General features: G+C 57.2%; 1 protein-coding gene across 1 annotated transcript in view; it reads right to left on the reverse strand.

Annotated features, from left to right (window-relative positions):
• SRRM4 (serine/arginine repetitive matrix 4) overlaps positions 1-14,174 on the reverse strand; it is a 58,891-nt gene extending 44,717 nt beyond the window's left edge. The window contains exon 1 of the mRNA XM_014964478.1: positions 13,996-14,174. Within this exon, the coding sequence (XP_014819964.1) occupies positions 13,996-14,126 (131 nt within the window). The 5' untranslated portion in view covers positions 14,127-14,174. The remainder of the gene's footprint in view (positions 1-13,995) is intronic.
• Positions 14,175-14,195: the final 21 nt, after the last annotated feature.

Below are 14,195 nucleotides of genomic sequence, written 5' to 3' on the forward strand. Positions count from 1 at the left end.
GCGGTGCTTCGTGCCCGTCAGCACCTGCACGCTGCCAGGGCAGGCTTGCTCTCAGGGGGACAATCCTGTGCCTTTCCTATCCTCAAATCCTCCTCCTTAGACAAATACCCTGCAGGTTCCCACGCTTGTAAAGGAGCCAGTTTTCTCCTCAATCAGGGAATAGCAAAGGAGGAGCCTTGGCTTCTCCCTGGTGCCTGCAAACAGAGCTGAAAGTACTGAGCTACACCATGGCACAGCAATCCTGCACACCCCTGGCCCATGTTTTGGGGGGCTTCAGGCCCCTGAGTGACCCTGGTGTGGCAGGGATGTTACCCTGAGCTACACCGTGGCACAGCAATCCTGCCCACCCCTGGCCCATGTTTTGGGGGGCTTTAGGCCCCTGAGTGACCCTGGTGTGGCAGGGACTGGTCTAAGGAGGGACTGGGGCCAAGAGTTTACACTAAACCTATAGCCCCACGGCCAGTATCCTCCCAGCTGGCCACAAACTGCACTCCCAGACCCCATCCCATCAACCCATCCCATCATCAACCCCCAGGCAGCCCAGAGCTCCCCGGTGAAGGGGGCAGAGCTGATGGCCAGGCATGGGGGGGCAGCCCTCAGCAGCCCTCGTAGAGCTTGCAATTAGGAAAAGCCTGGATCTGAGCTCAAATTTCTCAATAATCACTTGTCCACAAGTGCAAACCCAAGCCAGGCAAAGGGCAGGACCACCAGTGGCGGTGCTCAGGCACTTCCCACCACAACACTGGGAGCTGGAAGCCAAGGAGCACTGGGAGACGATGCTCAACCTTTTAGAAGGGTTTTAGCTAAAAAACAAACTGAAGGATGGCCCAGACCAGAAGTGCTTTGCCACGATCTGCAGCGTGGTCAGGCTGGAGAGTACCTTCATGCCCAATGAGCTGCACAGTGCCAACCTCCCCACCCAGGAGCATCCCCTGTGCCACCACAGCACCCCGGGATCAAGCAGGGAGAGCAGTATTCTCCCAGTGAGCCTGGGCTGGCTCGTTAATGAGGAATCCACCCCATGTGCTGCCAAGCCATGGCAGGACTGGGCCATAGGATACCGCATCCATGGTACTTGGCCATTACGGGTGCTCTCTGCAATGCACCGATTCCCTCCTTTGTCCAAAAACCCACGCCGTTTGGCATGGCGAGCAGCAGTGAAATAGTGTATTTGCCAATAACATAGCTCATTAAATTTTAATCAAATAGGGGATTGTAAGCACACAGTTACCAGGAGCTCCTGGGAGTGCTGAGAGATCAGTTTAAAAATGAATTAGTAATAAGACATGTTGGAGGCAGCAAGGAGAAGCCGGCTGGAGAAGATCCTCTTGGAGCAGCAATGCTCCCTTTACCTCTCGCACAAAGCTTTTTCATCCTCTCCTTTCATTTGCTTTTTTTTGACTTGCTTCTAGGAGAGGGGAAAACACACTGGGTGTCCCAACACTCGGATCTTATTCCAAAAAACTCAACCTGTTCACACAGCTGCCTCCTGCTTGCGGAACTGGCCTGGGAAAGACTCTGGTTGATGGGAAAAGCATGGAGAAGACGGCTGCCCCATCCACCCAGGCTGGGGACAGGGGCACTCAGGTCACCCCACCCCATAAATAAACCACCCCTTGTGCCGGGATACAGGCATGGACACGTGCCTGCGGCTAATGAACAGTAATCCCAAGGGCTCAGCTTGAATTTGCTCTGACATTAAAAAATGCTCAAAACCCCATCAGGACAGACCTGTGGGTGCATCTGAATTGGTGTCCCCAAGGCGAGTGTCCAGGGACATCACCCGAGCAGGGCAGTGTCATTGCTGCCCTCTTAATTTGGGGCAGAAGATAACATTTTCTGCCTATGAATGGCAGCCGGCCGGGGGGAACCCCAGGGAGCAGCCAACAAAAACCTGTCTGCTGCACTTGGCGGGGGCTGGCAAGACTGCAGTCCTCAAATATCCCCTCATTTGGGACTTCTCTCCCAAACATCCATCCCGCCATGATGCCCAGGGCCACCTGGGACCAGGAGGGCTCAGTGACACCGCGAGGAGCAGATGTCCCCGTGCGGGGATGCGTGGGCAGCAATTAGCTCCCGCAGAAAGAAATTAAGCAACAGATTTCTCCTGCTGGAGAGATGAGCCTACAACAATCCCACCCCAGGAAGGGAGGTGGCAAGTGGGGTTTAACCCCCCTGCTACATGCTACCGGGGTTTTTTTTATTGCCAGAAGGGCCCTTTGCCTCCCTGCATCACATCTCCTATGTCAGCTGAGATGGGAAATTCCTGAATTGCAGCTTCATGGGTGGGAGGGTTTGGTTTTACTCCAATCCTCCTTCCCTGTAACACCCCCTGGTCCCATGGGAAACACCTCGGTGGTCTTGCCAGCTGCCCAGGTGAGGGGGTTTTAAGTTAAGGAGAGTGTCTGGGAGGGAAAGCAGGTCCTTTCCTCCTCCCACTGCACTCCAAGGAGGGAGGAGGTGTGACCATGCCACCCTGGTGGGCACCGGGGTGCTCAGTGCTGCAGCACCCAGGGCTATTTGGGGGTCACAGCCAGAAAGAAACCTCCCTCTCCACTCCCAAGTCTTGTCCCCAACCCTCCACGTCACTCTGCAACCCTGAACATTGTTTTAAATCATCCCAAAAAAGAAAGGGGAGAATATTTCTTGGCTTGCTGCTCCTTAGGTGGAAGGTTTGGAGGAGGCAGGCAGGTCTCCGGGCTCCTGGGCCCCCTTGGCAAACCACTTCTCAGCACATCCATCTTTAATTGGGTGTGATAATAATTTTATTGCTTGCTGAGATTTGTGAGGCTGAACTAATATTTGTAAAATGCTTTGCTGTCCTCAGCCGAAAGGCAATCGAGAACGGCAAAGCCCCGGTGTTATTCACATTTGGATAATCCAGAATTATTCATAAACAAAATCAAGATTATGCAAATATATTCATTAGTTTTCAGAATACCTCCAGGAAAATAGAGGAATTAGTCTTGTTAACAATTATATATTATGTAAGTGTGTGTCTAAGCACACACAGACCCACACACTATCAGTGCTGGGGCACGTTCACATGGGACTCATCCCAGGATCTCAGAGCGTTGGAAAACAAGGGCTCAGCCTTTCCAAAGCAACCATCTCAATTTAGGGATATCCCAATGTCCCACGGCAAGTGACAGCACCTGGTGTCCCCCCTGGGGTCCCACCGGCTGCTCTTCAGCCAAAACACAGAGACACCCCCAGCATCCCCTCCACACCCAGCACGGACAGCCCACACATGAAAACCATCACCTAATTCCAGCCAAAACAGCCTTTCCTACCCAAATTAGGATTTTTACAGTACACGGCAGGGCTGGGAGGCTGCGGGGGTGGGATTTGGATGCAGCCCCCTCGCTCAGGACCTGCAAAAAGCCCTGCACGAGCCCTCGCCCCGATGCCAGCTGGCACCCAGCTTGGCTTTCCGCAGTGCAACGCCACCCTCTATTCGGGGTGTGCTGGGAAAGGGGAGATAAAGGTGCGTTGAAAATACCGCATGGTTTAATTAATGCCACATGCCTTTCACTCTATAGGTTGTGTGGATTGTTAATTATTTTTATAAAGAAAATAATTAGTCCCAATCAAGGCAGAAGCTCTCCAGAATTACAGCTCATTAACTGCTCTCACATTTTTCTGTTCTATAAAAAGTCATGTGTTGCTGATGAAAATTATAGACCCTTGGAATCAGCATTAAATACAAATTCAGACAGTGTTACCATCCTATTACCATCAACCGCATCGACTTGGCTTCGGTAATTGCAGCTGGAGATGAAGTGCAGGGATTTCTGCTCTATACAATCTCTGAAAACAAGCACTCTGCCCATTAGTTTGCCGGAAACAACGTGACACCAAGCCCCGACTTGGCTAAGTACGTCCCCGAGGAGGTGACAGCCACCAAGGAGAAAGGGGAAAGCAAGGCAGCTTTGCTGGGGATGGGGAGATGAGAGTTGCTCAGGTTTGGTTCAGCTCCTGTTGGTGGTGGGGCGGCTCCTGCACCGAGCGGGGGGCACCGTGAAGGTCTGGCACTCATCTGAATTAGGAAGGTGAACCAACTAACGATGTGGCAAATCTGTCCTGTGGGCTGGGGTAGCAAAGCCACCCATCCAAGGGATGGAAAGCGCTAGGAGATGCAGGGGGGACAGGGAGCAAGCTTGAAGCAGCAGGATCATCCTCATGGAACATGGGGGAAAGAAGACATGGAGGGATGCTCTTGTCAGGGATGCAGGAACATCCCCAAGCATCTTCCTCTGGACCGTCGTGGTCCAGGCATCACACTGGGGCTGACTTTATCGAACGCCACGCAGAGGCCTCGCTCAAAGCCTAATTGAAAGAAATCACAGCACGTTAAAGGGAGTTCAGGTCAAATCAATACCGACGCGGTGGGGAGGGCGAGCTGGGGGGAGCGGGGCAGTGGCCGTGTCCCAGGGCTGGCTCTGCAGGCAGGGCACAAGCTGTGGCCATGGGCTTCGTTGCCTGCTTTTCCACCACGGAAAGGCAAGGTGAGACCCGCCGTCCTCTGCTCCGTGCAGGACAAACCCGGCGGCAGCGCAGGGCGAGGGTTGGCAGCCTCAGCCTGCGGCAGGGAGGGGGTAGGGGAGCTGCCGCTCCTCGGGATCCTGCTTTTCAGTTTCCATTAATCAGGGATGAATGTGCCCTGGGTGGCATTCGCAGCCCAGCAGAGCCGGCAGCCAGCTCTTTGGCCCACGAGCCGCCACCGCAAAATTAACCCACCCATCCCCACGGTGGCATCTCCCATGCTGAGCGCCTGCCCTTGAGCATCTGAGCCCGGTCAGAGGGATAAGGATGGAGAAATTCGGGTTGTGGGTGGAAAAAACACTTCTGGGGAGCCACTGAGGGCAATGGGGTAGTCACTATGCCACGAGGCAGCAAATAGTGGGAGCCAAACCTGCCACTGGCACATGGTCTGGTGTTGTGCCTTTAGCTCCGTCCCTGCGGGTGCTGAGGTGCTCAACGCTCTCGGCAAGGGCAGGGATGTGCCCAGAGCATGAAACGGCTGCATCTCCCAGCCTGGACTCTTTGAAACACCCAAAAAACCTTCCAAAACATCCAAAGGACATTCTTCACCTCTGCTGGCTTCTGAACCACATGTGAGAAATGTTTGGGAGAGCACAAGGACTGGTCCAAAACTGTGCCAATGACTTCTCCAGCCATCGGACTGAACAGGCAACAGAGTCCTTCATCCAGGGACACCCCGAGATCCTGGGGGAGATGCACCCAACAACTTCTGTGTCCTGCAGAACTCAGTCCCACAGAGGGGCCCTCTAGGACAGCCAGACACTGGGGACACAGGGCCAGAGGAGGTCACCAGGAGATCACATCCATCCTTGATTAGGAGGCACGGGGCACACCCAGGGGGTGCTGGGCTGCAAACCACCCCTGTGATGGGCGTTTCTGTGTTCATCATCTCTGTGATGAACCAGCAGCTCCCTTTGTTCCTCCTCCACCCAGACCCCACTCCACCTCCCTCTCCCCGGCACGCGTTATCCACCCTCTTTTCTGCTCGGGTGGCCCTGCACCATCGCTCTTCATTAACTCAGCCAACACGTGGCTGACGGGCAGACAAAGGCAGGGCTGGGGCAGGCGGCTGCAGCAGGCAGATAACCACCAAGGCCATCCAACACAGCAGGGAAGGGCAGGACAAACATGGGCTCTCTGCTGCTTCGAGGGCTTTTTCCCCCTTTACGTTCCCAATCTGGGAGTTTTTTAGCAAATAAAAGACGCGGTGCTGAACCCACTTGTCTTACTTCTCGCCATCATAATGAGTCTGGCCGTGCTCTGATCAAAGCAGGGGGATTTGAAAAGGGCAAATGCTTTATAGGCAATAGATTCCCAGAGCTGAAACCACCAGCCTCAGGGGGAAATACCCACCCCTGACGGCCAAAGCCCCAACTGCCCTCCCGGTGCCCCGTATGCCATGTCTGTGGCCACCCCACTGAGGAGGGGCTGCTCCACCAGCTGCAGATGATGGAGCAGCAGAGAGTAAGTTATGATATATTTACATGCTATTATACATTGGTGTTATATATGCACTGCTCTGTTATTCGGCAGCTCCAGCTGACCCACAGATTAATCCAGCAGGTGGTCTTTCACTGGGAGATCTCTCTTAATGCAAAAATATTTCTCTTGCTGGGCAGTAGCTAATTATTCATCCCGACAGTAATGTAGCTGAAATCACAGCCTCCTACCCCGCTCTCCTCCCGTCACACCCCAACACACCCGCTCCCAAACACGTGCGGGCACAGAGATAAATTCAATACAACCAGCCCATCGCCAAAGTGCTGTCCTGGGATGATGAGTTGCTGGAATTTGGTGTTTGCAGCAGAGTAAACACATTTTCTCACCACAGCCTGGGGGTCTCGGAGCATTTTCAGCCACCTGCATGTGAGATGGGCATCTGACCCCAGCCCTAGGACCCAACAGCATGAAGGTCTTTGCAGCCTGTACCAGCACATCACAGCATCCCCTGCCCATGGGGAGAAAGCAGGAGCTGGGAGGGGAGAGCAGAGCAACCCCCCAGGCAGCAGGACCCTGCCCATGCTGCTCAGACCCCCCTGCCCACCCAGCCACCCCTCAGATGTCCTCCCCAGTGCCCCTGCTCCCACCTCTGTCCTCTGCAAAGCCTCCAGCCAGGGCTGGGCAGCAGCAGCTGCTTCTCCTTTCATTAATGATGAGACATAAATTAAACATGAAGTGTTAAACGGGTCATCAGCGAAGCAGTTAGCCCCAACCTCGCTGCCTCCTGCCTTGGCCACGGGCTGGGAGACCCAGCTCAGCCAGCCTGAAACACCAATAGAGTTTTTCATCGAGTTTTTTTCCCCACTTTATTTTTTAATTTTTTTTTTAAGCCCTTCCTGCAGTCCCTGCTGCACTGGCAGGGAAAGTGCTCCCGCCGCGTGCGAAAAAACCTGCTATTTTTAAACTCCCAGTGTTTGTCAGCGCTTTCTGCTCGAGTGGCTGACGGAGAAGCCAGTTTTGCAGCACCCGGCGTCCCACGGAGGGTTGCGTGGACTTTGCTGGGCAACGGTGGCACCAGGATGTGAACACTGTGCCTGGCCATGCTGGTGGTGGTCCAGCCTGCACATCACCTGGGCTTGGGACAAATCCTCACCACACCAAAGCCCTGTTGTGGATGCTGTGCCATCGAGATCCACTGCTCCTGCTGGATTTCAGGCACTCACGACCTCTGTATGTTTGCACACACCCATAAAATCAGCTGTACCAGGGGCTGTGGCAGAGCCCCAGCACCACCCGCAGCCGAAACGCAGGTGAGCTTTGCCAGCCTGGGTTGGGCTTTGCAATAATGAGGAGGTTTCAGTGGCCTCAGGGAGAAACGGAGAAAAGAGGAGAAAAGGAAAGGGTGGTCATGCATGAAATGATTTCATTTCAGTGGCGCGGGGCTTGCGCTTGATAAGTTCATCTTATAGAAAAATGTACGTGTAGAAAGGTCCAGCTGCCAGACACGGAGATGTGGGAAGGGACGGGGATGGGGCTGAGCAGACTCCAGCCATGGACCTCTGGAAGGACAAATTCCCTGTGGCTGGGGACCCCAGGGAAGAGCAGGGACCCCTTTCTGGGGAGAAGCCACAGCAGGACAGGCTGCCCCAGATGGTGGAGGCAGGATGGTGACAGGAGTGGCCACAGGACCTGCTGGTGGGCAGAGAAACTCCTTAGCATTCCCTGGCATCAGGGTCATTGCTGCTATTTATTATTTAGGGCCTTGCAGCCCTAAATATTTATTATTTAGACCTCGAGGGAGAGATGTGAATGCATGCGCAGGGTTTAAGCCCCCTGTTCTCCTGCCTCTCCGGGGATGGGATGTGAGCAGGGGCAGGGTCTGGCCGGAGCCGGTGCTGCTATGGGGCCAAGCAGGGGTGGTCCCTGCCCTGCAAGATCCTAAACTGCCACATTTTGCCCTGGTCTGTTGCTCCACACTCAGGTACCTCAATGAAACAACCTCACCCAAGTGTGGGGATGCTGCTGAGCCCGGCAGGGAGGGGACCCTACAGCCAGTGCAGCCCCCCGAGGTGACAGACCCCACCAGGGCATCTGTGGCTGAGCCCCTGTGGCATCCGCAGACGCGGGGGCTCCCCAGCAGCCAGGGGAGCATCTGCAGGCAGCTTTGTTCAAGGGTGAAATTAAATATTTCTACAAAACGATCCTCCGGCCAGCCAGCAGACTTCCCCCTCTCTCCCTCCCTCCTGTGCTTTTCCCTTCTTTCCACCTGATTTCATCCCTCATCTGACGAGGAGGATGAGGAGAGGAGATCAGATTCGGTGCTTGCCTCGATGCGGCGTGGGCACCACGGGCTCCCTCCTCCCTAGAGCTGGGGGCAGCAGCATCTCCAGATTCAGAGCTCGCTGCGCCTCGTGTTTCCCCACTAGATGCTGTGGACCTTCATCCTGAACGAGGGCCCAGCTTGTGCCCATGTTCTTTGCTGGTGGGAGAGGGAATTGGAGCCACGGGGCCAGATTTGGGCCCCAAGCAGAGCGTTCAAATAAAGTTTTACAGGTCAGAAATTGCCCATCCTCCAGACCATGGTGTTTCCCACTGACCTTCTGGTTTCCAGTCAATGCGGCGCTGGCCTGGGGACAACCCTCAGCCTCAGATCCACTTTTGGGAGCTTTTAGGTGAAGATGACAAAACCCCATGCGCTTGGAGCAGGGGCACAGAGTGGAGAGGCAGTACTTTGGGGGTACCCAAAGTCTCAAAGTCCCCATCCATGAGCTGGGGGGTTTCCAAAGGCCCCTTTCCCCTAAATCCTTAGGAGCTTGTACACCATCCCATGCTGATGCACAGGTCACCTGCCTAAGGCACCCATGGGTGCTGAGCCCAGCCATGAGTTCACTGTGTCCCACCAACCTGATGTGGGTCCATCCTGCCAACACGCCAGCAAGGTCACCTCTCTGGGGACAGAGGTGTCCCCCACCCCACTATGGAGGCCAGCAGGGACTCAGTCCCCAGCACCGGTCCAGCAGCGAGGCAGATGGATGGGGGCCAGGGAGGAGGAGGAGGAGGAAGGCTCTGCGAGCAGCGGGGAGAGGGTCTTACAGACATCTCCAGCTCTGCCCTTCTCTCGGCTCCCCCCAGCAGCTCTCAACCTGCCTAATTAGCTCTCCCCGCTCTCGCAGTCCAGCTGGAGCTGGAGGGCAGGGGCAGACAAAAGCCTCCCTATTGACAGCCCCTCCGAGGAAGGGGGCTTTTCTTCTCCCCCTCTGCTTTTCTTTTCAAGCCCCTCTCCCCCCGCTTGGGCCTGGGCCATGGGCTCATTAGCGCTGGGGCTCGTTGGGAGCGGGAGGGAGCAGATGGCAGCCAGGCCCTGCCGCCGCCTCTTCCCGCACAGCAGATGCCCGACCAACAAGGGGGAGGATTAACAGGAGCGGGGGGTCACGGGCACGACGAGGCCATTGGTGGGGCTTCCTCCCCACCCACAACACCCTGATGGCTGCTGGGGACGGATGGGGTTCGGGGCCATCAAAAAGGTGGCCAAGGAAAACAGAGGTTGGGATGGAAGAGAGAGGGGACCTTCCGCTGAGTCACAGGGGGATTGAAGCCACCTTCTGCCCTCGCTGGGGAAACTGTGAACCCCCCGGCACTGCAGTGTCACAACTGCTCGTGCACAGTCCCAGCACAGCCAAAGGTGACACGCTGCCACCCTTGTCCCAGCAGCAAGCAGTGCCCAGACCCATCACCAAGATCACCCGCCATGGCAAACCAGGCGGCCAAATGGCACTTAATCCCACTCCAGCGACACAGCCCTCCCTCCCCCAACCCCCCCTTTCCGTGCACAGCACATCCCGGGGGATTAAGGGTTAAAGCACAAATCCCCTGCTCTGCCCTGATGTGACCCACTTAGGCCATCTGGCAGGGAGGGATGCAGGAGCCTCCTTTCTCCCAGGGCTGCCCGTGCTCACCCGGCATCACCGGCTGCCCCGGGAGCCGACACCGGCACCGCAGCCCCAGCCTCAGCAGAGCTCTTGCTTTTCATGTAGAAGTGGATTTCGGCTGAGTTTTGGGGGCGCTGGGGACAGGGTAACCTGTGCCATGCTGCCGTGGCTGGTGGTGTGGGAGTAGGGAACACAAACACCCCCAAAAGCATCCTGTGAGCCCCCAGGCTGCTACCAGCTCTGGGTCCCGGGCGGGGGGGTCCTGGAGCATCTTCCAGCCCAGCTACCCCCAGCCCCCACGGGCTCCCCATCAGATGGGTGCTTGTGAAATAAGCAGAACACTGGGGCAATCAGGCTGCAGAGCATGGATGGGGCTCCTGACATCCACGCTGTGGCCAGGGTCATGGTGAAGGGGCCAAAAGCCCCACCAAGAGGGAGGAAAGGGGGTCCCGGTCACAGGGCCAGCGATGCCCGTCTGCAAAGGCTGGGCAGAGACTGGTGGCACCTTATCACTAGAGGTTTAAAGAGTTATCAAGAGCCGAAGTCCCTTGCAGCTGCCCGGTGGGATCGCAGCATCCTTATGGAGCAGCTAGAGGGAACGGGAACACCCCAGCTCAGTGAGGGGTTTGGGGCAGGGCAGGGGGGTCCTGTCCCTCACCCCAGCCCTCTGGGCACACAAACACCTCGAACCAACCTGGGATTTTGCACACACTTGAGCAACCCCCTCAACAAAGGCAAGCACCAAGCAGCCCCAGGGCTGCCCAGCCTCCCCACCCACCCACCGGGTCCCTCACCCCCAGCCCCAAAAGCCCAGCCCCCGGCTGCACGGTGAAGCCCAGACAGGTCCCAAAGGTTAATTGGAAAAGCTCCTTTCCCTATCGCCTCGGTTTTTCCTTTCACACTGCAAACTGGTCAATAATCCATTTACTTTAGCAGAGCCCTGCTCCGGGCCTGGAGCTGCATCGGGGGCCAGAGTGAGTGTCCCCCCCAGCCACGGCAGGACCGAGAGGGAAGGGATTAATGTATTCTTTTGTTCCAGGATGAACCATGGGTTTAGCAGAGCTTTAACCCTCTGAACCTCCCAGGGAATTTAGATGGAAGAGGCTTTATCTCTGGGACCAGCAGCAAGGTGGTGGCCAGGGATGGGGCACAGGGAAGAGCTGGCTGGAAGGAGAGAAAATATCTACCCCCGGAACCCCACGGCTGCCCCACAAGGATGCAGGATTGAGCCATTACCTGTGCCCAAGGCACCCTGCGGGGATGGATTTTGGCTATGGCCACTGTGGGGACTCCTGGCAGGACCCCCACGTTGCAACCAAGCCCCTTGGCACCCCACGAGGGCATGGGACCAGCCAGCAAAATTAACGGGGAGACGGGCAGCGCTGGCCTAGAAACCCCACTGTCGCCTCCACCGCTGCGGGAAGCACGGGGCCGGATCCAGGGCAGGGATCTGCAGCGTTTGCAGAGGAGCAGCTGTCAAGTGTGGGAGAAAACCAAAATCCAGATGGTCATCTTAATTTTTCATTTGGCTAACTGGTCTCCCCATCTCCTCTCTGGTGCGCTCAGCTCGCTGGCACTGCAGTCATTTGCTCTTAAATTAGCCGGGAGCATCGTCAGGGAAGCAAGACCAGCCAGCAAAATTAATGGGGAGACGGGCAGCGCTGGCCTAGAAACCCCACTGTCGCCTCCACCGCTGCGGGAAGCACGGGGCCGGATCCAGGGCAGGGATCTGCAGCGTTTGCAGAGGAGCAGCTGTCAAGTGTGGGAGAAAACCGAAATCCAGATGGTCATCTTAATTTTTCATTTGGCTAACTGGTCTCCCCATCTCCTCTCTGGTGCGCTCAGCTCGCTGGCACTGCAGTCATTTGCTCTTAAATTAGCCGGGAGCATCGTCAGGGAAGAGAGGCCGATCGGAGCAGCGAGCGACGCAGCGAAAACCTTCAGGAAAAGCAATCCCAGAGTGGAGCCGGGCGCGGAGACGGCTGCGAGAGGAGCCGCTGCCAGCCCTGGGGGTGTTCTCCCGGCCGACGGGGAGCAGGAGCCAGCTCTGGCTGTGGCTGGGCTACAAACCTGGTGCTGTTTTGGGGTGCTGGGGACATCACTGTGTACCCCAGAGGGATGTGGCATCTCAGAGGTGTGACCCTGCCAAAGCAGCAGTGTTGGGCTCCCGGCAGAGCCCTGTGCAGTGCAAGCCAAGCTGGCAGCTCTTAGGAGAGGAGCCGGGGACTGCGGTCCTCCTGCTCCCTCAGTCTTTGGCTACAGCCCCCCCCGGGCAGCAAAGACCCTCCATGGCAGGGGGGCAGGGGTGAGCACAAACACCCCCCCAGCCCCCAGGGAGAGTCCCCCCACTTGGGCTGACCCCGCTCGACACCTGTAGCGAGGGCGGCAGCGCAGATGGCTGCACGGCGGGGAATATCCCGGGGCCCCGGCTGGCGGCACACGCTGCGAGGAGACAAAAGGAGCTGGGCTGCACCAACACAGGACCCGGCAGCGTCGTGGCTGGATGTGCAGAGCACACCACATTTCGGGGACCCCATCGCACAGGATTTGCCGGTGGTGAGGTGCAAAATCTGAGCTGGCGGGTCCGTTTTGCCGGGTACTGAGAGCTCCTGACCCCTGCACAGACGGCTCCCCTGCCACTGGAGCTGGCGTTGCCAGCCAAACAGAAAGGCATGTGCCTTGATTAACTTTTTAACAGTGCTGCAAACCCTCCCAGCTGCGGTCCTCAGCCCGACTGGGATGTCTGTGGCAATCCCAATTGCCATGTAGAGCTGTGCATCGTCCCCAGTACTCAGGCTTGCTGTATTTCTCCAATGCCCTAGTTTGTTGCACTATTACATCTCTGACTGGGAGATGTTTAAGCAGCAGGGCTCGCTCCGGCACATTCAGGCAGGAGAGAGTGTGTGTGTGTGTGAGAGCCAGCACCCAGCCTGCTGATGGCCCCTTTGGGTGCCAGCTGTAGCCCGATGCAGGGGAGGAGAAAGCCACAGTGGTCCCTCTCCCCAGCAAAGGCTGAAGTCCTGCAAACACTGCCCGTGGAAATGAGATTCGCTCTTCTCTTTCAGAAGCCTAAGCTGAGTCTTTCCCAATTTCCTACCCTGGTTAACGGCAATCAGAGAGAACGGAAAAATTCATGCTCAAGCAGCTGGGCCACGGGGACAGAAGTGACCCCCTCAGGACCCCCATCCCACTCACTGCTGTGGCTCACAGCCTCCCCCAGCACAGGAGGCATCCCAAACGGCTCGCTCCCCGCGAGCCCTCTGCTCTTTAGTACAGGCTGAGCCCCTGACACCCACCCACTGCAGATCGAGACCCTCTCCTCTACCCACCCATCGCCTTCATGAAACTTTGGGTTGGTCCTCACAGTGGATGGGGAGCAACCAGCACTGGAAATGCAGAGCAGAGAGAGAGGAGAACCAGAAAAAAAAGCCTCCTTTCCTTACAAAAACAGTGCAAAGAGGGTATTTTTAAACAATATTGAGTGCAGCCACCCTGGAAAGCCGTAGCCTCCCAGCTACATGTCTCTGGGGTGCATCAGCCTCCTCCTGCACCAAGGCAGGGTCCGGCTAGAGGGGGGGCTTCTCCCCTCCCTGAGCATCACCTTCCCAAGGGTCCCTGGTGAAGGAGGGGTGCAGAGACCAGACAACCAGCAGGACACGCACCCCGGGGGTCTGCAAGGCAGGGATGGAGACAATCACACCTTCTGGCTGATGACCCCTACCACTGCCCCCATACCTCCATACCTCAGCTAGACCTTCCCAGGCCCCCACCCTGCTCCCCTCCCCGGGATGCAGCCAGCTCCTGGGCTCCAAGCTCCACCAAGCCTAAGTTTCCCAAGCCTGCTCCCCTCTGGAGCACAGCACCCACCCGGGGAGGGGGTGCAGCCAGCCAACATCCCCTGCCCCAGGCACTGGGGGGGTGCCAGGGTCCTCCAGCCCCTAACCAGAGGTGGGGGGAGGCCACACTCCAGCTCCTCCTGATGGGGAGTGGGGGGCTTTACTAATTGGGGATGGGGAAGATGCTCGGGGTGGTGCCGGAGGCGAGATGAGGGGGTGTCCCTGAGCCCCCCCCCCCCCCCCCCCTGGGCAGCGGCTTGCGGGCCGTGATGCTGGCCACGATGATGCTCTCGGGTCGCGGCGTGGCCACGGCTTTGAAGGTCCCTCGCCAGAACTTCTCGAAGAGCTGCTTCTCGCCCTGCTGCACGCTGGCCATGGCGTGTGTGTGTGTGTGTGTGTTTGTGTGTGTATGTGTGTCCCACCGCCTTCCCCGGGCACTCCCCGC

This window comes from Calidris pugnax, unplaced genomic scaffold (assembly GCF_001431845.1).
Source record: "Calidris pugnax isolate Ruff unplaced genomic scaffold, ASM143184v1 scaffold32, whole genome shotgun sequence".
In the NCBI taxonomy this organism is placed as follows: domain Eukaryota; kingdom Metazoa; phylum Chordata; class Aves; order Charadriiformes; family Scolopacidae; genus Calidris; species Calidris pugnax.